Consider the following 23,851-nt stretch of genomic DNA (forward strand, 5'->3'; position numbering starts at 1 on the left):
AGGACTGAGCTTGACGTCTGCAACACCGAGAGGGGCAGCAGCCCAGGGACGTGCCACTTCTTTCGCACAAAACTAGTTGCCTTGCAAACCGCCAGGCAAAATTTTGCGTGCAGATGGGAAGGGTTTTCCAGCCCGACGGGAAAGTGGCTCTACGCAGCTGGGTAAATTTCCATAGCACAAATATGCTTCTAATAAACAGCCTCTCAAGGTCAGGTTTGAAGCATGGACAAGAGGAAGCATGGAAAAACACGTGCTGCTGTTAGCTCTTTGAAAAAGGACTTTGATCTCCAGAAGTGACAACCTAACACCTTTGAAGAAGCAACACATATCACAAAGCATTTCAGTTGCCTTTTATATAATGTAAGACATGCAGGACGTTAGCTGAGGGATAGGTACCAGATACACAGCATTGTCATTACTACTGTTTATTAAAAAAGGAGTTATTTCCTGTTAACAGCTAAAGAAATAATGCCAAAAGGTATACACTGATCACAGATCAACACCACCAAGCCACGGCCAGTGCAGACCGAAACGCTCCGCACACCCCAGAGTCTAAAAGACTGGACTGGAAAGATCTAAAGAAAGCAATAACATAAAAGCTTGAACCTCAGTGAAGCAGAAAAGATTTATAACTAGAGCCAGAGTGGCTTTAACCCTCTGAGGACTGAAAGCTATATACGACGAGTTCAGCATTGTGACTTCACGTGGACCTTTTGTAACGAATGAATCACAAGGGTATTTTGAAGAAAGACTTTTACAGGAACAGTGGTCAAAGCCCATTAAACAGAGCTGGAGAGTGAAATTCTCCATTACACTAAGCCCCTCTCCAACAACTGTGGCAGTACAAAAAAAGATCTCCAGATAAAGACTGAACAAAACGTACGTCAATATACCCAGCATAGTGCAAAGAGGACTTCATATAAAAAAGAACTAAGCATTTAGCCGCTTTCTGTAGAACTCTGAAGACATTTAAATCTTTTTTTTTATAAAGTATTATATTCTAATCATAGGTTGGCCTCTGCAGCTGCTGAAAAACATCATCGTGTATTAAATGCAAACCCCTCATCTCCCTTCTTGCAACCATGCATTTGCGTGCAACAGATTTGAGGGGTGCATTTCTAACGGAGGCAGTTAGGCGTGCAAAGGTGGGACTTCCGAGGGAGCACTCACGCAGCGACGTCAAGTGAGGAGAGCAGCGGTAGGTTAGCGCTGAGCACCTGGGGAAAGTCCAGCTCTGTGATAACTTCACAGTGTCACTTGGCCCACTGATGCACAAACACAGCTCACTGTTTGGGTCTGAAGAACTGGGCTCTAACCAGGAGACTGGCTAAAGATCCTGTTTAGGACTGTCAGAAGAATGAATTCCAGGAAAAGGGAGGCATAGAGCGTTGGTTTGTCTTTCCTTCCAATGTTAAAAGGGAAAAAGAGGAAAGAATGGAAGGATTGAGAATTTTTACTAAATAATTAACTGTCATGGAGGCAGGAGAGGGAGGACACTGTCCTCACCCGTAGAGCAACCTGCTACTCTGGAAATGATGTTCAGAAATGGCACAATGCAGTAGTCGGTGACCTTGGTTCCCCCTCAGGGCATACCTGAAAGCTATCTTAGATGCCTCTACTTGGGTTGCAGCACTAATTTTCTGTTGTTCTTGCCACAATCCAAAGTGAGTAATCCTAACATCGGTGTCTGTAACTCCTAATAAGGCTACTAGGCTTCCTTCTCATTCAAAGGACACTTTGAAATAGTGGCTATCAAGATTTATCTCCAGACTGCGGATTTGTAAAAAAGGCTTTCCACATTGCTCGTGTCCTTTACATATTCATATTGGTGGCTCTTGCTTCTCCCTGCCTCCCCTAGTGCTCTATCGTGGTGCTCTCTGAGCCTCAGACGCTGCCTGTTGTTCCCCTCAGGCCTACTAACGGGTCAATTGCTTTTAATAGCAGGATAAATCTAGTGAACTGCACACATGCGCAGCCGCTGGAACTAAGGTCCCCTAAAGGACCCAAAGGAACTAAAGGCCTCTGGGACTAAAGTGACATGGCTGAGTGGTTGGCAGTCACTGCCTTGGAGAGACGTTGCCTCTTTTTGGAGAGACTTAAGACGAGGTGCCTGCTAAGTAGTTTGTTCAGGAAAAGACAGGTAACATCCTAAAGAACTGAAAACTGGACATTAAACAGCAGCTTTCTGCACAGAAATGGCTGGTCCTGCTTCCTGCTTAATCACATCTAATTCCCAAACTAACGTTACTGCATACGTGCCTGCTTATGCGCACAGTTGCCAAGGGCCTTCTGACCAGTGAACTAAGAATAAAGAGCTCCCCTCTTTCCGCAGCACCGTTCTCTGATCGTCTGACAGGTTAATTGCTGGCTTTTTCTTCAACTACACGCCTAAGATCTAATGGTGTCTGCCTTGTAACTCTGGCCCAGCAAGATCAAAACATAGCATCAAATATCCTGGGCCAAATCCTCTGCTCCGTGAAAGCTGCTTGCTGCAACTTGAGGACAGAGTGTTGTCATAAAAAGCTAGCTGAAGTGGGCAGCAAGTTCAGCCCCAGTAAGGCTATAGTCAACTGTTTTCTCTTAGGTCCCGGCATCCTGGGAGCATGGAACTGGTGCTTGGGGAACAGAGGAAGCAAGGAATAAAAGCCAGGATTAGCCCCGGCTCCTGATGTCTTTGGTAGCTGAATCTGGCTGGAGAACCTGGGCGAGTGAGCGCAAATCTCTCTACCCTGACTGAAGTTCTGCCTCCCGCAGGACCTTGTTGCGGGAGCCGAAGGGTGGAGGGTGGAAGGAAGGCGATGCTAGAGAACGCTGCTACTTCTCCGTAGAAGTACGATGACAGCATCCAGGAGCTGTGGACTGAAAGCTTTGATGCTAAATCAATCCTGAAAAGAAAAGCTCAGGGATTACGCTTGACTTCAGGTGCTAGTGAGTCAAGTATTGCTGCCAGGTTACTCTGGGAAAGCAGAGCAGCAGAGGCACTGTCAAAGAGATTAAATACCAGGGGAAATAAAAACTGCTGTTATTCCCCCCAAAGGAATTAATCCGTATTCATCCCAGAGATCTGAAGAGGGAGCTGAGCTACCACCCCAGCTAAGTTCTTGTCTATGAAATCAGCTAGTAGATGAGAGGATAAGAAACCAGGCATTATTATAGCCAACAAAGCAGCCCTTAATTATGGTATCTTTTGTATTTTAGCAGTATCTGAAGATAACAGCTGAGACCTTTACTACTGCCCTATACAAATGGAAATAAGATACATTATAGATACAGTAAGCGCACAGCACTTGGTTCAGTAAGGTAACATGCCAAATACGCACAAAAAAGATAGGGAGATAGTATGACTCACATTTTGTAAGTGGGGTAATGATTAGCCAGATTTCTATATGGCGGAGCAGCAAGTACTCAAAAATCATGTTGAAAGCTCAAGACAAAACTGGGAATCCGGCCCACACCACCTTTATGCCAGTCAAGCACCTTAACCAACCTTTCCAGTCCGTAGGCTCCCACCTATCCTTAACAGCTGTGGACCACTGCAAAGAACATAGGCCCTTTTTGTACAGACATAAGAAACTTGCCTGCAAGCAGTTATTGCATCAGTAAACAATTGGTATGTGAGTGAATTGGTCTGTTATAAGCAAGGTCCAACACTTTGCAGTCTTCTTTTTCTCCTTCCCTCTTTGTCTCCTGCATGCAAAGGTGAATAGCTGCAGAGTGGAATAACAAACCCCAACCCCCTCGCCTCTAAAAACACCCTGTAGAGAAGTAAAGCAATCTTATAGGCTGCCAAAGGAAAGAAATGGTCTATTCTTGTTAGAAACTTGTGGAAGACCAATGTTCATGCCCTTTCTGCGCTGTCTCAGTGCAGGCCAGAAAATCCTTGTGTTATACTCATCACTGGAAGAGCTCTCTTCTGCAGCGACCCTGGCTATTACCAGTTCCCGAACTGAACCACGTGGAAGGAAAGTAGAAGTACATTCCCTCCACTTAGATATTCAAGGAGAGGTAGATGCTTTAAGAATAGTCCATAGGCTGGTTTTAGGATCAATACCCCAAGAACAGAATGCCTCAGTCTTTGCCAATTTCCCCCAAATCAGCCTTAAAAGCAAGCAATGGCAATGTAAATGCAAATAAAGCATGTGTTAAATATAGTCCCAATATTACCACCACAGCTACCCTGTTTGGAAAAAGTTGTGGATAAATAAAAGAGTACTGATTTCTCATTATACTTCGGAGAAAAGCCACAAGATTTCCTCCATTCATCCACGGGGATAACAAAACCTTAGGACTTACACCCACCCCTCAGGCCCAACCTTCACACTGGAGGTTGTTCTCAGAGAACATCTTGACTTGATATCTTTTCCTGCCCAAACTCTCTTCAAGGCTCTGTTCAGACAAAAATTATGCTGGCCCCTAATGCTTCCGTACTCGGATTCGTTATGATACAGAACTTGAGCGCTGAAATTTTTTATAAAGGATTACTTATTACCCCTGTCTAACGTACCTTGGGCAAAGGCATCGCTCACCCCAAAGAAAAACATACATGGCAAGCAGCTATCTAGCACTCAGCTAACTATGAACAAGTGTTCAACACATTAAGTGGCTGCACATTCCTATCTTCTTGGCAGGAGAAGGTGCACACATTTTTTATAGTGAAACTGAAACCCAGATTTTAAAAGGCATTAACAGCCATAGAGCATATAGGCATACAGATCAGAGCAATGTGTCGTTCATCACCAGCACTTGCTTGGTGTTAAAGACAACACTACCCTGAAAACTAACAAGCAGCTCATGAGTTTGGGGTGCAAGAGTGAATCCCTAACTCGGGTTTTAAGGAATACTACAACAGCTATTCCAGTAGCAACAGGAGATTGTGGAGGTAACTGATCTAAGTAAACGTCCTGAGAACAGACTAACAACTAGTTCTTAATATGGAGCCACACTGGGTTTCTTAACTCAGGTAAACAGCCGTCTCATGGTGTAATTACAGCATTGAGAGCGTGGCTTCTCCAGATTGCCCAGATAGGCTAAAGATAGCAGAGCTGCATTTAACAGAACAATGAAAGCTTAGAAAAGCAAAAGCCATGAGACAGATGGCTTCTGGATGCAAAGGATGGTGCCTCCGGCAAGAAGGAACAGCTGAATTTGCAAAGTGGTGTTCTGAGAAGAGGAGGTCACAGCCTCACGAGCCGTAGACCGGACCTGCCTGTTTTGGTGGCGTTTGGGAGAGGGACAGCACACAGCTGCTGCACCCTGGCAGGAGCACAGAGCATGAACTGAGACCTGCCTGCAGTGTCCTTTTGCTCTCCTGACACAGCAAAGGCGGAGCATGCTACTTTACTCTTCCTCACTAAACAGCTTTGCCCTCCAGTCCCTTTGACACTGTGCCAATGTTTGAGGCAAGGAGTTGGCATGTAAGCTCCATCTGGCTTCTGATAGTCTGCAGCACAAAGATTAGACAACGGGCCTTTGATTTGGTAATCTTGGCAGGACAGTAAGCCTAGAAAGGGGATCGTCTCAAGTCCTTTTGCTCCCTAAAAGGGTTGATAATCGAGTTTGGATGAACAATACGTCCCAGCTGCCTGGCTCCATCACCGTATGAGAGGAGACTACTCTTCAGACCACAGTTGGGTAATGCCTTCAGAAGCTCCTTGGAGACTCAGGATTCTGAGTCCACCTTAACTTTTGAATAGTTCTACCCACAGCCATATGAACTCCTCAGAGAGCAAACATACGGGCCCTTGCACAGTAAACAGAGAGCATTTCAGTTGTTGCATAACTTGCATGACAGCAACTCATCAGCTTGGTCCACGTTTCCCCATGTGCCACGCAGTGAGCAAAATTCTAGGCGCCTCTACAAGGCTGCTGAAGAAACGGTGCCCCTTGAAGGCACGGCACAGGATCTGCCCCTGCAATCACAGAATATCTGTCCTTGCTAGCTGTGAAGCTCTTCCTGCAAAATGTTGAAGACCTCCTGCAACAGACAGCAGAGGCTATCAACTAGGCATGAAACAGGTCCTGTCACACAGGCAAAAGTAGCATTACAGTTAGTTGAATCCCTGTCCCGGAACGTCTCTACACTAGAGCACCTAAAAGCACCACTGGGAAGAAACAGGAGGTCTAGCTGTGCTCCCAGTGATCTCTGCTTTCTCATGGGCCCTTATGTATCCTGCCTTCCCATAACAGCTACATAGCTCTGTTTTTAGCTTGTTTTTCTTTGACATCTGTGAGAGACAGTAAAGAGCTATTCTTATCTTTGTTTTACTGAGGGAGAAGAAAGGCAGTGAGAGATTCAACAACACAGAGAAGGTCAAGGAGGAAGCGTGTGACAGAGAAAGGAGTTGAATTTGCCCTTCTAAGTCCAGGACGAGATCTCTCACCATAGGCCAGTTCTTCTACCTTTGACTTCACAGGGTGGGAATGAAGCCAGTGCAGAGCACTTTGGAAATCCCATCACGAATGTAATGTTTTAATAGTGTTTACATCTCTCTGATGAAGATGTACTAGCTGCAGCCAAAAAAACCTACCAGCACTCTTTGAAGGAGAAATGAAATGGTTCATTAATTCGAAAACTGTTGAGATTGCAAATCAGGAACAGAACATACAGGTCTAGAGGCAAGATTACTAATAATTCATGAGCAAAATGCTATGTTTATGCAACACTAAAGATGAGATTTTAATTGCTTATTACTCTAATTGATTTCATTCAGTTGTTACGGCAACTTACTCCCTTTAGTATAGGCATTGCACTAGACTCCTACAGGCCTCCATAGAACAAGGCTGTGACACAGCACAGTTGCAACATGTACTGTAAGATAAACAGTGATTATCTGCTCATACAACGCATGAGAGACTCATACTTCGGGCTGTCTAGCACCTTCTATTATTTGCTGATAAATCCCACAGTTTCTCTCAGCTGTCCCGACGGATAATTTCCATGCTTATTTCTACCAATAACTGTTCTCTGTTTTCATTACTTGGCTCTCTCGAGTATAAACAGCTTGGCCATTTTGGGAGAAGAAAGTTCGTTACGGCAGTTTTGTTAGCGTGTATGTTAGACATTAACTTTTCCTCTATTCTAACTCTTCTCCAGAAGATCTTTTAGACAACAGGGATTCAGAGCAAGAACTTGAAACTTGACAGAGACGTGAAGTCAAAACTATGCCTTTTGCTGTCTGGGAGAAGGTGTTCAGTTTAGTTAAACAAGAACACCCAGCATGAGCTTTGCTCAGCAATATGTAAGCACTCTTATTTTTCTGTCCTGTCCAGTCTCTCCCTAGTGCTGCTGAAACTGTTCACATGTAAAACATTTACACATAAACTTGTGCATGGCAAAACGGATCTTGATCTCCCAGCACGCGTACTAGTAAGCCACATTTTGCCAGTCCCTAGAGTACTATAAAAATCTCTTGTCAGTCTGAGCTCTAAAGTGCACCAGATTCGTAGGAAGCTGAACAAGCAGCTCTAAGTCAGGCACTATCTGAAAATGGGAACAGACATTTTTCTCTTGTTAAAGGCTGTATGCAACGCGCATTGAACAGGGAACTGCAGAATCTGATTTCTGCTCTTGCCTCTACTTTCTACTCTTTTACGTTGCATTGTGCTCCAAAGGCCTTGATAGCTAACTGGCATCACAGGAATCAGGCATTCCCCTATTGGTCCTTCCCATCACAAACTACCAAAGCAGCAGTATGAGATCATAAGGCAGCAGCGCCTTTACTCTCCGGTTCAGCCTTTTCTCCTACAGCCAAGCACAGAGTCTGCTCTAAACACTGACCCACACAAACAGTACTCAACTCACTGAACAAACGGAGAGATGTTAAAGACTGGGGCCCAAACAGTGATTTACATGGGAAGTTTTATTGTTCCATGTGAGTTAAATAGTCATCTGGTGAGGAATTCAAGTTTCCTGTTTAAAGGTTGATGATCATCATTTAATTATGGGTTGACAGCTCACTAAAATAGCAGCAGTTCCACTACTGATTCCCTGCGGCCCGCTTCAGCTACAGGACAGCAGGTTTGAAAGGTGAGCAGTGTGATGACAGCTGGAGATCCAGTCAGAGGCTGGAGCTCATCTACAAAAGTGTGAGGACAGGCCACACTACAGAACTATCAATTCTGTGCATTAAATAGGTATGGTAACATGTTATTTCATAAAGGCACAAGACAGTAACGTTCCAGAGCTCTCACAAACTGTACAGCTAGGAGTAGTCCTGAGGGGTGTCTTTCCCACAGAAAAATTCTTTCAAACCCCTCTGCCCCAACCCAAAGCAGTTGGACAGTTATGAAAGTGAGCACACATCTCAACTCTTGAGACCGCATACATTCAAAGCTTCACCTTTTGGTGTAGGAAAGCCCAAATCAGCATTTCAAAAGTATGCACAGCTCTGCTATTAACAAACCACCACCAAAAGCCCTGTTCTTTGAGCAAAGAATGGCAAACACCTCCTTTGAGGGAGGCACACCAATCGGACCTCGCAAAAATCAAAGTGGAGCCTAAATTATCAAACCACAGAAGTAAATCTGACAATGTTCTCGCAAGTAAATTTGTTTTCATGCAGGGACCAACTTGAAAGTAGCTGAAAGGTGCACCTCAAGCTTTATTAAACAGACTAATCTCACCAGCTGTTAGTTAACCCAAGGACATCTCTTGTGGCTTCCTGCCTTCACAACCATTCATCTACACCGCATATGTATTATCCGCTGACTCCTGAGCAAGGTGGTTGCTGTACTGAAGTGACTTGAGTGGGCACCTTTGAAGTAGGAGCTCAACATCTTTGCTGCAACAGCTTTTATGTTCAAAGCAGTCACACCACACAAAGGAGCCATTGCACTTCAGCATTAACAACGCTTATTTGAAATATGAGCAGTATCATTATATAATTGACTTTTACTGATGTATATGAGTTATGAGACATTCAAGGAAAGTTTGCTTAAGAGTATCAGGTGTCAGTCCCTCATCTGTTGTATGTGGGAAGTGAGAACTCTTGTAATGTGTGCATGCACTAAAAAAAGTAGCCATGAAGGCCATGAAGAGTTTAAGTTACTAAACTCATAGGATTATTTTAATAGTAGCAGTGGCCCTGTTTCTCACACATGTTCACTGCCAGTGACAGCCCTCATTGTCAGCACCACAACACTCTATTCATTCCCAGCCCCTACCCACACACAGGGCCCCAATGTTGACAGCACCGGGGCCGGATTCCCATTCCCTGCAGTGGTGTCAAGCACTTGAGATGGGCTGGCCTGGCAGAAGCCCTTGTGCTTGCTCACACTCAACCCCTTGTGCATAGAAGAAAAGGCCCGAAAGAGCAGACATCTGCATCTTAACTTCTTACAGCAACCTCAGCAGGCAGGAGGCTGGCATCTCTCTTCTTCACTGTTCAGATTTGTGTGGGTATGTCCTGGCTACTTGTTTCAGTCCTTCTAGGGCTGGGAACACTGTTTCCACAAGGATTAGAGCTCCCTACACCCTCTGTTGCCACACAGTTATTACAGTGGCATTAAGCATTTTTCAACATGCTAACACTAGAAACGCTTTGTAAGATGGGGAGGTAAGAGCAAAACTGTAGTTTAAGTTCTCCTCCTATGAATTACTGTAGGGTTTTTTTTGACTGCAAAATTGCAAACACATCCAGAGACCAAGTTCCAGTCAGAGCTGGGAACAGAAAAACCCCAAAGAACTCTAACCCATAACCCGAAACACTTTTCCTGTAAAGACCCCTTACTTCACCACTAGTGGGAGCTCCACTTAGCCAGCTGTGCAAACACACCCTTCAAAACCCTCATCATTGTACAAGAGCAGGAGCCCAGGTGCATCTGCATGGGGCTGATGAGCACCGGATACCTCACACCAGCTTCTAGAACCAATACAAGTGAAGCAGAGCAAAGATTCACTCTCAGCAGCACCACCGTACTGAAGTTTTTCCTTTTTCTTTACAAGCTGCTCAACAAAACTTGCTGGCAAACCTGAAAAACAGCTGGCGTACCACACAGACCACACAGCAAAGAGGAGCAAGCCAGTGCCTCAAGTAACCAACTGTAACTCACACCAGTTAACAAATACAGCAATTGGTTTATTGTCATTCACAACTGAAACGAAACTCAGTAGGTTCATTACCTCTAACAAAGGTACTCTGTCTCAGAAGTGAGCTTCCAGGTGCAGAGACTTGCAGTAAGAAGTCTTCAAGTATACAGCATTATCATAGAGAGTACACAATAAATTAATATCTACATGCAACATACCTACAAAAAGTTACATACAATGTAAAAAAATACAGTATTTTCTGCTCATTTTTTGTTTTAAATTTTTTTCTGTACATTTTTTAATTTACATTTTTATATACATTTTTGTAAACTTTTTGTATTTCTATAAAACTGAAAGCATCTAACAGTTATGAACAGTTATGGCACCACTCATTCTAAACAATGCTTAGCTCTACAAAACAACCGTTAACTTGTTTGCCCCTTCATTTCTACTTTGGCACCACCACACTACACACCGTTATTCTGAGTGAATTTCTTCACTTGCTACCTACCCATATTCTCAATATGGAGAAATGCAATCATACTAAAGTTTGTGTGCTTCAATAAAAAGTTCAGAAAAACATTACATCAGCTACTTCATCAACATCACATTTACCTGGTATTACTGCATAATATCAACTTTTCCTGCACTAACTGCTTTACATAAGCATGCAAACAAGTCTGATTATGACTCAATCAATAATATGAAGATACTGAAATCAACTACAAGGGTTAAACATTCAAAAGGAATGTAGACTTACCAAAATTTATCAGGTTAATAAGTCTATTCTAATAGTATGGATTGACATGTAACGCTAAGTTTAAACACACTGAAGTATACAATGCAAATTTCAGTGTAAGCTAGTTTGCATTAGTTCGAAGTAAATATGAAAGTAAACCCTGTCCCACACTTGACACCATCCTTGTTAGGAATAGACTAATATAGAAAACAGGAAAAACTCCATTCTTACCAGAACTACACTCTTACCAGGTATATTCCTGCTTTAAAACAGGGATTCCTGAAGTTTATGAAAAAATAAGCTTTTAAAAATGCCCTTGGAGTACAAAACAAGCAAGATCAGCTAAGACATTCCTTCCCAAAAGCAGCACAGCAGATACAAAGTGTAAAATCAGTTTCAGTATTAAAGGCAGGCCCATTTGGCAGTAAAGCATCACTTCAGCATGGTACTTTTGTGTATGCCCATCATTCCCACACAACCCACTCACCCATTTCAAGACCATCACAAAAAGCTTCAGGGTGGAGGGGTCCTCAGGAGGTCTCTAGTCCAACCTCCTGCTCAGAGCAGGGTCAACACTGAGTTCGGACCAGCTTGTGCAGGGTTTTGTCACATCAAGCGTTGACAACCTCCCAGGAGAGAGACTGCACAGCCCTTCTGGGCCCCTGTTCCTATACTCAGCTGTCCCCACCGAGAATTTCTTCCTTGAAATGGGAAGTTCCAAGTGAAGTTTATGAGCACTGTCTCCCATATTTGCACCATTCACCTCTCAAAAGCCTGGATCCATCTTCTGAATAACCTTCTCCTAGAGACTCAACAGCTGCTATTCAATTCCCCTGCCATCACCCCCACCCAAATCCCTTTGTCAGGCTGAACAAGCCCACGTCCCTCAGGGCTCTCCTCACAGGCCGCGTGCCCCAAACCCCTTGACAGCTCCCTCTTGGACTCGCTCAAGTTTATCAAGGTCATTTGTATACAGTAGGGGCCCAAAAGTGGACGCTATTCTGGGTGAGATCTAACAAACGCCAGGGAAAAGGGGAAAAACCCTACTTTTCCTCAATCTACTGGCTATGCTCTTGTTAATACAGCCCAGTACGCTGTCAGCCTTCACTGCTACCAAGACACACTGCTGACTTCTGTTTAGCTGTGAGCATGAGGAACCTCAGGTGCACAACTGCATTTGACCTTATTAACAGAACTATAACGGTGCAGGACTCTGCAACATTTGTCCTTGTTGACAGCAGAACCACACACGAAGCTTTTTGCTGAACTAGGACCTGAAGAGAAGTTTCTCTTTAAAAAAATTAGAACAACACTACAAGTCAGGCATCCTAAGCATTTGGGTATACCATGGCAACTCTTGCCTTAATACAGACAGCATATAGAGTACTATCCCTTCAATTATTATTGCCAAAACACTATGGTGCATTAAAATTCCTAACCTAGAACCATCAGGTGTTAATGCTAAGACTGAGAGTTAGGAGTTTGCCACTGTTTTAGGTTTGAGGTCAAAGAAGAAGGCGCCTTCCAGATCACTAGGAGGAGAACTGCTAAGGCTTTCTTCTCCGCTGCTCATATCTTCACAGGAGTCTTCACTAAAAGAAACAGTAGGAAAGATATTTTAAACTAAACACAAACCCTTGAAAGTGGCAAAGTATTTTTCAACCCTATTTTCTTGCAAAGTTTTCAATTCCTAGCATAGTATTTCAAATCTAAACACTCCTCGCCCCTAAGGCTTCAATCCTAACAAGGTACAGAGTCCTTTTTCCTAGTGCCAAAGATTTCCTACCAACCAAGAAGCAGGCAATGTTTAGGATATCAACTAAAAGTTACTTCAGCAGGCTTCCAATGCATCATAAGCCTCCTTAACTTACAAAAAATCACCCCTCTGGCAAAGTATTTGTCTTGATACTTGTTCAAATACCACACTATCAGTTCTCTGAATTTTCTTCTGCTGCTTAGGATGTGGGTTTTTTTTTTTTTTTTTAAAAGTCTGCTGAAGCTTCCAAAGCTAGAATTCCTTCCAGAAGTTCTAAGTAAACCTATTTTTTTTTGAAGGACTGACAGAACATTTCTGGAAAATGGGAATTTCCAACAAATCAGCTGCCTGATGAGCTTTACCAACCTCTCGCTTTCATTGAAACATCCACCCTCCGGTATCGTTGGCAACTCAGGAACACTGTAGTAACTGTTTTGTAGATTCTGAGCCGTACGTCTTGAAACGATCCAAACTAGCTTTTTATGATCTGGCTTGCAACATTCAGGAGAAGAATAATCTGCTAGGCATTTCGAGACCAGTTCCCTCCAGTAAAGTAGGTCACTATCACTTATCTTAAAAGGGAGAAAAAAAACAACCTATTTATTACATTATACACAGGCTCCAAAGATATTCCCTCCTGCCATTTTACCTTCAAGGACAGGACTTAAAAACATCAGTCAAAAGTAGTGATGCTTTTGTCAGTCAATAAAGTTTGGCTGCTTTGGAAGGCTGACCCCAAACATCTCAGATACGTCCACATAAGTTCTGAACAACAGTTTGCCTGGCAGTGGCTGTTAGTATTTCCATTACTGTTCCCCAAAAAGGAATAAGACTACAAGCTATTAAATATTGAGAGCTTTATTTGCGCTAACAGTACAGGAACGCTAGCCAGTGTAAGAGAATGCTGCTTTGAGAAGTTCCACTGCCCTCATGATAATACCATATTTTTAAAATGGTATAATTTAATACATTAAGGAAGTGCTCCCCCCCCCACCCAAGAAGCATCCCTATTGCAAATGGGGTTAGTTCAATTTGACTACAGCAGTAAGAAGTCTGCGGTTTTAGACCGTTACACCTGATAAAACATGCAGCTAGAAGCTTTGAATTCTGTATTAGTTACTAGGGAAATAAAGAACAAGCTCAGCAGACATTTTAGTCATACAAATAAGTAGTGGAAATTTCTCTAGAACATGCGGCTGGAACTATACAAGTTCAGTCAGCTACTTGTTGAAGCATGTATTATGTAGTCATTAAGAAACAGCACTTCTTCCCATTTTATACATTCAAGCCAGTTTTAAAACCATAATCCTTTTGCATCCCGGACGGCTATCAAGATGTACAAGTGAGAAATGACTACCTGACCTTATTCTCAATCAAGCAGCAGCTATTTGCGTTTGGCATTTTACCAATGAAATTGTGTTAGTTAGAAGAGCTTCAGACGTGCCTAAAGTCTAGTTTCATTGCTTATTTCAGTTGCTGCCAGACAGCATCTCTAGAGGTTGTACTCTGATAGCAGGGATCCCTTAAATGTAACGTGGTACATCAGTAGCTGTATCAGTCCCCCACAACTACACGACAATCCACTGAAAATATTTACCTTTGAATGCTTTTGAACACGCAGAAGGATCTCAAACAGCTCAACAGATTTCAAAGTCTGAACTTCGAGAGTGAGAAGGCACAAGGCCAAGACAGATGGCTAGAAGGACAAAAAACACTGCTTAACATACACAAATCAAAGCCTACTCAGATGTCACCAGTTTTTACTCGCTATTTTTACTCACTTTTGCTTTAGAAAAGACTAGACGACAGTTGCAAGCTTTTAACTGTGCTTCCAATTTGTCAAGATTCAATACTTCTTTCCTATGAGACACCCAAGAGAAAGACGACGCATTCATATCAACAAGCATTCACATGTCACGAAGCAAAACTAAAGAGTTGCTCCTCTCCAGGCAATATTAAAACCCCTTTTTTGAAGGGAAATTCAGAGAGACAAAGGGCTTCACAAACATGACAGAAAACCACCAACAAGCAATTCAAACTCACCTTTCTGAGGTATGACAGAGTACAATAGCATGGTACAAGTGCAAGAAGGTTAAGGCAGTAGTAGCTTTAAATTCAAAGTGCAACTTCTCTGAAATTATCTTTTCCATCCGTTTCAGGTCGGACACAGTGCATTTACATTGGCTGATCCGGATGATCTCATGAGCAGATGGAATATTGCATTCTTCTTCAACTACTCGGGCAGCCAGTTGGAAACAGCAGACTCCAATGCAAGATAAATGCTTTGGTTTCACCTAAAAGCAAGAGGAACCACTATGAACACTTTGTAAAAAGAATATATCCATAAGATACAGGATATGAGGTTTAACATCTGCAACACATGTTATTTAAAGCCATTTAGTGTTTAGGTGACACTCTTTTGGGGGAGACAACATCCTTTTCCTATGTGCTGTGTTTATCAAACAGGGACTCTCAAACAGCTCACCCAGCCTGGCTGAGGGGCTTTTAACATTCATACTACAACAGAATGAGAGGTCCAAGTTATCTCAATCAGATCTGACACATCCTTAGTCAGTCACTTGTGCATCCCATCTAGTTTTAAGTAGTTTCACCAGTTAAGTTTCAGCAAAACACAGCTGTGCATAGCCAACACAGAAAAATCAGTCTGCCACAGCTAAGTCAGAGGAAACGTTAAGTTCTATAGCTAAGCACCACTACCAAAATTGTTCCACAGTGCTACAGATAAAATTATACACTACATTTACTGAGAACTGTAATACCCCATCTCTCCAAGTGGCAGTGCTCACTAATCCTCATTTAAAGCCTACACAAATCTGGCCTGAGCTTGTTCTAGGCAGTTCTATCCCTCCCTGACTCGTTCCCACCCCTCTGCTGTTCTCTCCCATGTACAAGCACAATGTTTTGTGCTAACTCAAGGAAAGTCAGATCAGAGAACAGATGCAAGTTCAGATATGCATTTTTTCTGCCAGCTTAATAACGGGGAACTGTTTTAGATCGAAATTGTCTGCCATAAGGCACCACAAATACACAAAAAAGCATCCAGGACATAGTCTTCTGGTATCAGTTCGAGCTTTATGTTAAGCTATATCACAGTACCTAGAATTAGTTCTTAACACAGGTAATTCACTTGGTACTTTCTTAATTCCTCCTGTCTTCTCTGTCTACCCAGTGAAGGCTATACAGGCTTTTTGGGCAAACGAGCCATGCTGCCTTTAAGGGCCAGGAGCACTCATAGCCTGAGGTATTTATTAAATTATATCAATAAGCCTATCTACCACGAAAGAACTGTACTCAACCCCAAGCTTATGGAGGAGCAATTAGGAAGTGTTGCTAGCTTAAAGTAAGTAAACAGAAACAGTGTCTCCTAGATCACAACCTTCCTCTTCCCCCTTTTGCGTCAGACAAGAAAGCCCCCGGGAAGCTTGCAGATTCAGCTGTCAATACAGCAGGTATTCTCCACTCGCGTTACCTTCATAAGAGCCAAGAATCTGTCCAGAATGTTAACAGCCAAAACAAACGTTTCAGTTGCAAAACCAAAAAAGTTGGTCAGGCTCCAAAGATCTTCCACCTTGACGTTCCTTAGTCTTGGGCACAGAGCATTTTCATTCTACAGCAAAAAAGTCAAGTCGGTATTTATCAGTGCTGACGATGACCACTCACTCCCATAAAGTTATATGTTATCTAGACCAGAGAAAAACGATTTTTCTACATATTCTTTACCGCATTTGTTTTAACTTACCAAAAGGCAAGTTCTACGCTTGAGACTCACAACACACCCAAGGTACGTGGGTTAAGGGTAGGTCCTCCGAGTCTCATTGGTGCAATACCCAGCACAACCACATTTCTAAGTACGTGCTCGGTATTGTAAGGCAAAGTGCGTGTGCGCACACACACAATGACTCCTGACCTCAGGGAAAAAGATAAACAAACCCAGCTTATTTTCCTCTCTGCCTGGAGGGGAATATTAAGGTTAACTGCGGGCTCCGCTTTCAAAACAAGCAAGCTGACAGATTACAGAGAGGCTCTTTCTGTTGAAAATTAAGACCCTATCCAATAGCTCACAAGCATCTGAAAGAACCTAAGCCTGTCGCTAAACTCAAGTCAGAAACTTCAGTCATTGACGTGGAAATCTTAAGGCTTATTTTTTGCTCTTAAACACTGAGCGTCTCTTGGTTCATTTCCTTGGGCTTTGCTAATCAAAAGCCGGTAGCTTTCCCTTTTGTTAAACTACCTGCTTTACATCCCGGCTTTCCTGCACTGGTACGGTGCCGAAATAAGCGCACTCTATGGAAATAAGCACACTTTTGGCTACGAGCGTGAAGCAAAGCGCGAACAACGAATATTAAACATGTGGGTAATTCACTTGCCCTCTTTTCGCCGGCAGTTCACACCTCCTTCATAAAACATACTGAACTATAAGCAGCCTGACCGAGCGAGTAAGAACAAAGGGGTAGATAAGTTCCAGGAGGTAAACGACTGTGCTCCCCCCCACCCCACCTCCTCTGGCTTAGGGTTTACTTTTACCTATTCCCTGCCCTGAGGGGACAGGGCTCCCCCCCCCCCCCACTCCGCCCCCGGCCTTCCCTCACCTCGGCCGCGCACTCGATGAGGCTGAGCCCCTTCTCGCGGGGCTGAAACCGCCCCTCCTGCTCCAGGTGCAGATTCAGCTGCTTGAAGAGCCACAGCGCCTCACTGCTCATCTTCTCCCCAGCCTCCGGATCCTTCATCTTGCCGGCGGCAGACAAAGGCAGCCCCCTCCCAACCGCCTCCCCCAGCCCGGCCCCGGCCGACCCCCCCCTCCCCCTCGACGGCAGCGGGGGAGCCAACAAAGCCGCCCGCCGGGGCTGCCTCCCGGGGCGGTGGGGAGGGGACACCGGGCTCCCCCCGCAGCCCTCACCGCTCGGCCCCTCCGCGGCGAGGAAAGGGGCGGGGGGGGGAGGGGGGGGAAGACCAGCCCGCTTCTTCCCGTCACCGCACGGCCGCGGGGCGGCTCCACCGCGGGCCCCGCATCCAGGCGAGGCCGTCCGCGCCCCCGCCGGCGGCCGGCCCCGCCGCTCGCCGCCCCGCGCAAGTCACGCCGACGGCCGCGGCCGCGACACCATCCCCGACCCCCAGCCGCCGCCGCCGCCCCGGCCCCGCATCAAAATGGAGGCGGCGCGGCGCCGCCCCCTTGTTTTTGTTCTCCCGACCCGCAGATGGCCCCGCGCGGAAGGCTCGTTGCTAGGCCCGGCCGGTGAGGCGCCCGGGGGCGGGGCCAGGCGGGGGGAAAAAAAGTCCGCTCAGAGCCGCTCACCCGAGGGAGCGCCCGCAGCAGCCTCCGACGCCCCGGCGCGCCGCAGCCACCCTGCGTCGCTTCTGCTTTGGGGAAGGCGAAGCGGCATCCCGCTGCCGGGAGGAAGCACTAAGCCTCGGCGGAGGGAGACAGGCAGCGGGGCCGAAGCACGCCTTTAAAGGGACCCGGCAGCGGGGCCTTTGTGGCGGCTCGCCTGTTTTGAAAAGTCCGCCCAAACCCTCCCCCGTCCTGATTGGTCCGCGCTCTCTAGCCGCTGATTGGCCGGCGGCCCTCCTTGCCCCTCCCCCTCCCCACCCCTGGCGCTGTGTTGTTTACCGGCAGTGATTGGCCGTCGGCGGAGGGGGGGCCCCTCCGGATTGGCCGGCCGAGTTCTGCCTCTGCCTCGCCTACAGCTCCAGGCCTTAGCAACCGTGATAGAGCTGTGCGCGCGCGGCGCGCGGCCCTCAGGGGAGGGGTGGGGCTGGGCCGCCAACGGCCCGAGCGCAACCGTCACTCGGCGGAGGGGACTGCGAGCGCCGCGGCCGCCCTGTCTGCCCGGTGGGGCTGCGGGGCACCGGCCCCCACAGAAACGGCTACCTACTGCCCGGCCAGGCATGTCCTGCATCGACTTACGTCCCCAGCAAAGCCCTCCTGGCCTCACACGTCTCTTCGGCTGCTCCCGTAATTAGTTAAAAGGAGGATTGCTGACCTGCAGCCCCTTGAGTGAGGTGGCCTGAGGTAGCTCAGCCCTGAGGTAGCTCAGCTCGTGTGCACCTGACTCCCCTGGCGCAGGTGCGAGCCCCTTCTCCTCCTCACATCGTATCTCCGGATTTCCAGATGCCCCAGCTTGCCTGCTTTAAAAATCCCGCGTCCTGCTTTAAATCAAGAGTCCGTTTTACTTACTACCTGGTGTTTGAGAGTTCTAGGATGTGCGTTTCCAAGCTTTTGCTTATAGTCATGGTAGATTTAGGCATAGTGGGAATCCAGGCTCTGATGCTTAAGGAAGAAGACGGCTAACACCGTGAACAGCTGGGAACTATGCTGGTGCTTATCTACCCCCCTAGCGGGGGGGGGGGGAGTTGCATAAAATCTTCTCTGTCTGCAGCTTAACAGAGCCCTAATGACAAGATACAACGGGATCTCACAAACTATATCACGGTCTCGATTTGTGGAATTTAACATAAACGTTACAACCTGTTCCGTGTTCTGCAGATAAATTTTTTGAGGGACAAATCCAAACGGACAACACAAATGTCCAAAGGAAAGCCACAATGACAGTGATGTGTACGTGCTGAAGACCACGTGTGGCAGCAACTTGCAGCAGGGAGAGCAGATTAGCATTCAGTATGATCTAGTGAAGTTCCACGGTTTCAACAAATAGAAAATGTTTATTAAGTGTGGCAGTCTGGGAAAATAAGCCTCTTTTTGTACAGAACAGTCAACAATGTTGCTATGCCAATCTCTATTTCTAGGCACAGTTATTGTCTGCTATGCCAGTGATGACGGCCAACAATTCCTTCATGTTTATTTTGATTACGAGCTCTCTTAGGTTCCCAGAAATATGCACAACTTCTCCTTGGAATATTCCTGACACAGGACTGCAGTCTCAAAGGTGCCTTCAAGTATATCTGAACCCCCCCTACATACAGCATCCCTGCAATGTGAATGAACTGGCACGGCTACTGATTTTTTTTGTATCTGAAGGGATAAAAGTACTTTTAGCCTCTGAAATAAGGAGTAGTGCTCCTGCTCCAGTTTTTAAAAAAATGCTTACCATTAATGGAGTTGACTTCAAGCTGACTTCTGGCAGCTGCAAGTGTCACCTATGTGATGTCCGCAGGATAAGGCTCGTAAGTCCAGTCTCTGTTATCCAAATTCCCTTGGCAGTCAGTGCTTTTTTCTCCACGTTCTCAAGTATGTCTTGCCACGTGAAGCACCACAGAAATAGAGTATAGATGCTCTCCTTCAGACTCCTGAAGGAAACCACAGAGCAGAACATATGTTTCAGCTTACCTAAATGCCAGAAAGGATTAATTTTTTAAACACATAGCATTTGGATTCTTAAAATACTAATTCAGCAGACTGCTTGAACACATACATTGTTTATATTTTACTGACCAATTTAAACCTAATAGAGCACTGAAAGTGTATCATGCATACATCATACAGTTTGATGGAGAAAAAGTCTGTCAGATGAGCATGGATCGACAGGGCTTTTTTCTGTGTAGCCTTGCATCAGAAGAGCTCATTTTCTACATTTGGAAGAGGGGTCCCTGCCCCATCTTTATGCCTCTGTAATTAACTGATCTGTTGCAAAGACCTGTGTAGGACTGCAAAAAAAACCTCAAGGATCCTTACTATAAGGGACACACTCATGAGCTTTGGAATTGTCAACAGCTCCCTGTGCTATATGGACCAGGCAGAACAACCCACTGTTGCAGGCAAAGGAGGAGTCATGGTAAAGTCCACAAGTAAAGCTCTTTTTTTTTTCCCCCTACACAAGGAATAACTAATTTTCTTTCAATATGGCACTTACTTGGGATTAAGGGAAGTGGGGGGAAAAAAGAAATTTGTTGTTTTTTTTGTTGTGACGTGACACTTTTCAACACTGTGAAGTGACATAGGCAGGCTCTATTTTAATGAGTCTTGCTAAACAATCTTCTAATAGGGCTTGGCAAAACTTGCCTGGCAGGTCTGCATAGCAATCGATTCAGAATGGTTATGGATGGCTAATAGCTGTGTATCGAGTAGCAGATGATATCAGAGATACTAACTGGGCCTTGTGGTATGCAGATTTCCAGACTGAAAAAGGACTATGAACCTTCACGATTAAGGGACACACAATAATTAACACCCTAGAAACATGAAGTCTTCTCACTCGCAGCCCCGTCAGCAATTGGTCTCCAAGGTAAAGAACAATAGGAGTCCCTTACAACAATTGTTTCCTTTGTACCGCTTAACCAAAGAGCTCCATACACTTTACAGCCACTCATTAAACTAAGTGCCCCATTGCTATTGCATTATCCTGGTAAGGAGGAGAGAGGCACTCTGAAAGTGGCAAACAGGCTAAAAACTGCAGACCGAACTCACTGACTTGTGACTTCTCTTTCTCCGCGAGAGAAAACTGCTGCCATATGGGAACATGCCCTATTTCCCACAATTCCAGGGGAAAAATGTGTGTACTTTGGCCAGCATCCTTTAATTCCGTGATGATGCAGGAGACAACAGCTATTACGTGAATTAGCATTTTCTTCAAGCATAATTCAAGTTTATTTGAAAATGTGGGTAAAGTATCAAACATAAGAGATCAGATGAGATTAGCCCTGGAATCCTTTCCCCCCTTGACAACTACCTATTTTTTCTTTCATAATTCCTTAACAGATTTATTTTTGTTTTAATTAAATGGGGTGATTTGAGGGTTGGGTTGTTTATGTTTTACTGAGTAGAATAAAACTAGTTTCTTTATGCAAATGAAGTACCCTCAGTGTATGTGTGTGTGTGTGCGTGCGTGTGTATGTATATGTGTATGCACGTATTATGTACATATATGTGTATATATATACACAAACATATATGCTTATATATATATAATAGCAAAACTTTGAAGAGTCTATTGCTTTTAAAAGCAGTGGGACCAGCCCCGGTGATAAAAACTGAAGCCTTTGCATAGGTCCTTTGTGGGGGAACATCAAGTCTAGCAGATAAAATGATTCACATATCTGCTAGAGTTTAAAACTTGTTCCCCTGGCAGAACCCTCTCAAGGAGAGTGGCATTTGATCCTCTAGTAGCCATACGAGTAAATATCCCCACTGGTTTAGTTCCTGTCTTTAATATAGACATATGTAATTTCACACTTGTCATCTTACGTGAATGGAAGTTGGTCAAGTTCAGAATTCATAAATAAATCAGATTATTCAGATTTATTACATTCTTCCTAAATGATCGAAGGAAAACAAGGCTTACCAGTCAGGGATTAATGTAAACACAAAATCAGTGTTGGTGAAAAGGAACGTGAATAAATCTAGAGATCAGCAATGACCCTGCATGTATGTCTTAGTGACCCCACCCCGAGTGCAAAATAGCTGTCGAAATTAGCAAGGGAGGGTGCAGGAAAAAGAAACCAAGCTTGTTCGTTCAGAAGGAGCCTAAACTTAGCAGTAAATATTTTGAGCAGACAAGATCCAAACAGAAATCAATGGAGACGTAAATAAATTTAGCACAGACTGTACGATTTTAGAGTAGAGACTGGGATTTTGTTTTGCTGGTACAACATATGGCAAAACAGTACTGAAATATATCTAACGATATTAGTGGCTAGAAGAGGGGAATTTCCATGACGAGAGGAACTTATCACAAAGGGGAAATGCAAGTCAGCCTACACAAGAAAATGTATAATACCACAGCTATACTGTTTAGGTATATTGCTTTGTATTGCAGAGGGTAAGTTTACAGGTTTTTTGAAGAGCATCCTGAAACACTTTCAGGCTAGACAAGCTGTCCATCCAGAGAGTAAGCCCGGAAGTTCAGTTTATTTTGTTTGGACCATTATTATGTTAGAAGGTCTGCCACTGTGACTGGCTGCAGGGCACCTTCACCAAAGCCGCCTGCATATTTGAAAGGCCAATTGCAAACAACTCTGTATAGAGCCGGCTTTATATATACATGTGTTTTTGTGTGTGTGTGTGTGTGTGTGTGTGTGTGTGTGTGTGTGTGTGTGTGTGTGTACGTACACACATACTAGAGCTCTATTGTATATAAAGTGTATACCATTTTTTATATATATTATAGATATTTATGCACACATAAAACTATGCATACATTTATGCTGCTATAAAGTTGCCATGTACTGTTACCGCATACCATGCTTAGGGAAAGAAAAAAGCTACCCTAGTAGGAGTTACATTGGTATGTTTATACCAGTACAGCTGCATCAAAGCTCAGGGACAAGAGGAAGTGCATCAGCAGAACTTAAGTCACAAAACTTCCTACTATAAACAAGGCCTAAGTAATAAGCTGAACTACAGCTAACCACCAATGAAGTGGCACCAGCCTTTTACAGACAGTGAAATGTTGAAGCAGAGTGCTGAAGGTGGCTAATTCTGACTTCCATTTTCACTGTCTAGATTAACGTTTGGTGTAAGCCTACGTCTGTGTTCACCCTATTTATGTTGTTTTAATGCAATGTTCTCCCCTCCTCTCCCTTCCCCTCCCCGCATATAATCTATTTTCATCAGAGATACTTTTGAGGTTAAACTGTCCTGGGAGGAGTTTGTGAACCCCTCTGACAATAGGAAAACCTACCTTCTGACCTCCAAGACAAGGTTACTGGGAGAGAGAGATCAAACACCCTAGACCTCTTTAGGATTCTGATACATGACAGATCTTCCCTAGGTAATGTCCATATTCCCAGTACAGTAACTGGCATAAAATTTGGAAAACACAGCTAAAAATCAAATTGCTTGTAGCAAGTGCCTAGTCCTAAAATCTTGATCCTGAAGGAAGTCAGTGTCTTTGCTGGTAATTTTTACTAAAGCAAAAGGGTTTTTTTCAAGAACAACACCGTGGGTTGGCCCCTGTCTATTATTTCATGTCTCAGAAGAATCCTACATATGGTGTGCTAGTAACCACAGAAATTGAGACTTCTCTAATACTGAGAGAGCGCTGGGAAATGGCCAAAGAGGGAGCAGCGTTATTGGGAGAGCCTGATTTTCTGCCTATGCTCTCATGACGACATCTCTCTCCACAGAGTTGGCAAGATTTAAAGCGGCTAACTGCCAACCTTGCAAGGACGTTGTCCAATGCAACCTACTTTTGTAACGCTTTCAAAATGCACGGTGGCCTCTTCAGGTTATGCTTTTTGGAGGCTTTGAGAATGGCTCTGGCACAAGAAGAGGAAGGGGGAACTACCACACTGGTGCAAACCCTCACCGAAAAAGGGTGAGAAGGGGAAGGAGCTTGTGGATGACTTTACTCCTTACCACTTAAAATTTTGCTGCTCGCAGGGTGTTGTTCCCGCACCTTGTTCAAATTCCACT

At 44.6% G+C, this 23,851-nt stretch overlaps 1 protein-coding gene across 1 annotated transcript; it reads right to left on the reverse strand.

Moving 5' to 3' along the window:
• Nucleotides 1-10,055: 10,055 nt before the first annotated feature.
• CCNG2 (cyclin G2) lies at nucleotides 10,056-19,007 on the reverse strand. The gene is made up of 7 exons (XM_068941203.1): nucleotides 17,133-19,007; nucleotides 16,013-16,150; nucleotides 14,566-14,816; nucleotides 14,304-14,382; nucleotides 14,120-14,218; nucleotides 12,889-13,094; nucleotides 10,056-12,358 (listed from the first exon to the last, which is right to left on the reverse strand). The coding sequence occupies exons 1-7, from the start codon at nucleotides 17,268-17,270 to the stop codon at nucleotides 12,241-12,243; spliced, it is 1,029 nt and encodes a 342-aa protein (XP_068797304.1). The 5' UTR covers nucleotides 17,271-19,007; the 3' UTR covers nucleotides 10,056-12,240.
• Between the last annotated feature and the right edge of the window lie 4,844 nt (nucleotides 19,008-23,851).

Source organism: Struthio camelus, chromosome 4, assembly GCF_040807025.1.
Source record: "Struthio camelus isolate bStrCam1 chromosome 4, bStrCam1.hap1, whole genome shotgun sequence".
Taxonomy (NCBI): domain Eukaryota; kingdom Metazoa; phylum Chordata; class Aves; order Struthioniformes; family Struthionidae; genus Struthio; species Struthio camelus.